The sequence below is a fragment of the Podarcis raffonei genome, chromosome 18 (assembly GCF_027172205.1).
Source record: "Podarcis raffonei isolate rPodRaf1 chromosome 18, rPodRaf1.pri, whole genome shotgun sequence".
NCBI lineage: Eukaryota > Metazoa > Chordata > Lepidosauria > Squamata > Lacertidae > Podarcis > Podarcis raffonei.
Window position 1 is genome coordinate 10,022,939 of NC_070619.1, and position 1,606 is coordinate 10,024,544.

Consider the following 1,606-nt stretch of genomic DNA (forward strand, 5'->3'; position numbering starts at 1 on the left):
GATAATAATTTATTATTTGTACCCTGCCCATCTGGCTGGGTTTCCCCAGCCACTCTGTGCGGCTGCCAACAGAATATTAAAAACACAATAAAACATCAAACATTTAAAAACTTCCCTAAACAGGGCTGCCTTCAGATGTCTTCTAAAGTCAGATAGTTGTTTGTTTCCTTGACATCTGAAGGGAGGGTGCCACCACCGAGAAGGCCCTCTGCCTGGTTCCCTGTAACCTCACTTCTCACAGGGAGGGAACCGCCAGGAGGCCCTCAGAGCTGGACCCCAGTGTCCGGGCTGAACGATGGGGGTAGAGATGGTCCTTCAGTTGGTGCTCGCCGGATGGGAGGTGTCAAACATCTGGGATCAAGAGAGGCTGTTCCAGTTGACTCCTGGGTCCGACGCGCAGTGAAAAGTTTCGGATGCCACCGAGTACAGCCCGGGGAGACACAGCGCAACGGAGGCCCAGGAAGCCCCAGCTACGAAGAGGTTGAACGCGTCTTTCCAGCTGGCTTGCTCAATGGTGCACAGAACCCCATCGGGACAGGAGACGGACGGAGGGCAGTGGATTTGTGACGGGTAGCGAGCGTAGAGTCCATGGAAAACGGCCAGGAAGATCCCTTCCAGGGCTGCCTTGGCCAGGAGGCTGAGCCAGTGCAGCTGCTGCAGCCGCCTCTTGCCGTGGGGCGGGCCCTGCCTCCAGCCGCTCCTCCCCTGGAAGCTGGCTGGGCGGAAAACGCAGTAGCAGGCCGTTCCGTGGGTCAAGAGACTTGCCATCTGCAGCAGGAAGAGGTTGAAGGGGGAGACAGGGAAGGCGGTGTCGAAACAGGCCACGATGCAGCCCCGGGCGGCGGTGTCGCAGTGCAGGTCCCCTTCTTCATCCCGCCAAAGGGTTCTTGCACCCAGGGCCAGGGATCCGAGCCGGACCGCAGCAAACAGAGTCAGGCCAGCACGGCACAGCCTGGGCGCCTGCCCGCTGGTGCCGCTCAGGACGGTCAAAAACACTTCTGTTCCCATGGGTCCCTGCGGGAGCGGCTTTCCACTGCAATCAAAATTATTCACATTGTTATTCCTGTAAACATATACTATTTATACCCCGCCCATCTGACTGGGTTCCAACATACAGTGGTACCTCAGGTTAAGTACTTAATTCGTTCCGGAGCTCCGTACTTAACCTGAAACTGTTCTTCACCTGAAGCACCACTGTAGCTAATGGGGCCTCCTGCTGCCGCCGCGACGCCAGAACACGATTTCTGTTCTCATCCTGAAGCAAAGTTCTTAACCTGAAGCACTATTTCTGGGTTAGCAGAGTATGTAACCTGAAGCGTATGTAACCCGAGGTACCACTGTAATATATAAAGGTAAGGTAAAGGACCCCTGGGCAGTCAAGTCCAGTTAAAGGCGATTATGAGGTTGTGGCGCTCATCTCGCTTTCAGGCCGAGGGAGCCGGCGTTTGTCCACAGACAGGTTTCCAGGTCATGTGGCCAGCAGGACTAAACCGCTTCTGGTGCAACGGGACACCATGACGGAAACCAGAGCGCACAGAAATGCTGTTTACCTTCCCGCCGCAGTGGTACCTCTTTATCTACTTGCACTGGTGTGCTTTCGAACTGC

At 55.6% G+C, this 1,606-nt stretch overlaps 1 protein-coding gene across 1 annotated transcript; it reads right to left on the reverse strand.

Annotated features, from left to right (window-relative positions):
• Positions 1-357: 357 nt before the first annotated feature.
• LOC128405862 (gap junction beta-5 protein-like) lies at positions 358-1,008 on the reverse strand. Its single transcript, XM_053372861.1, has one exon. It carries the CDS (start codon positions 1,006-1,008, stop codon positions 358-360), a length of 651 nt encoding a protein of 216 aa, XP_053228836.1.
• Between the last annotated feature and the right edge of the window lie 598 nt (positions 1,009-1,606).

What these genes read in the sequence shown, in the direction of transcription:
- LOC128405862 (XM_053372861.1), bottom strand. Translation starts at nt 1,008, where the DNA reads ATGGGAACAGAAGTGTTTTTGACCGTCCTGAGCGGCACCAGCGGGCAG.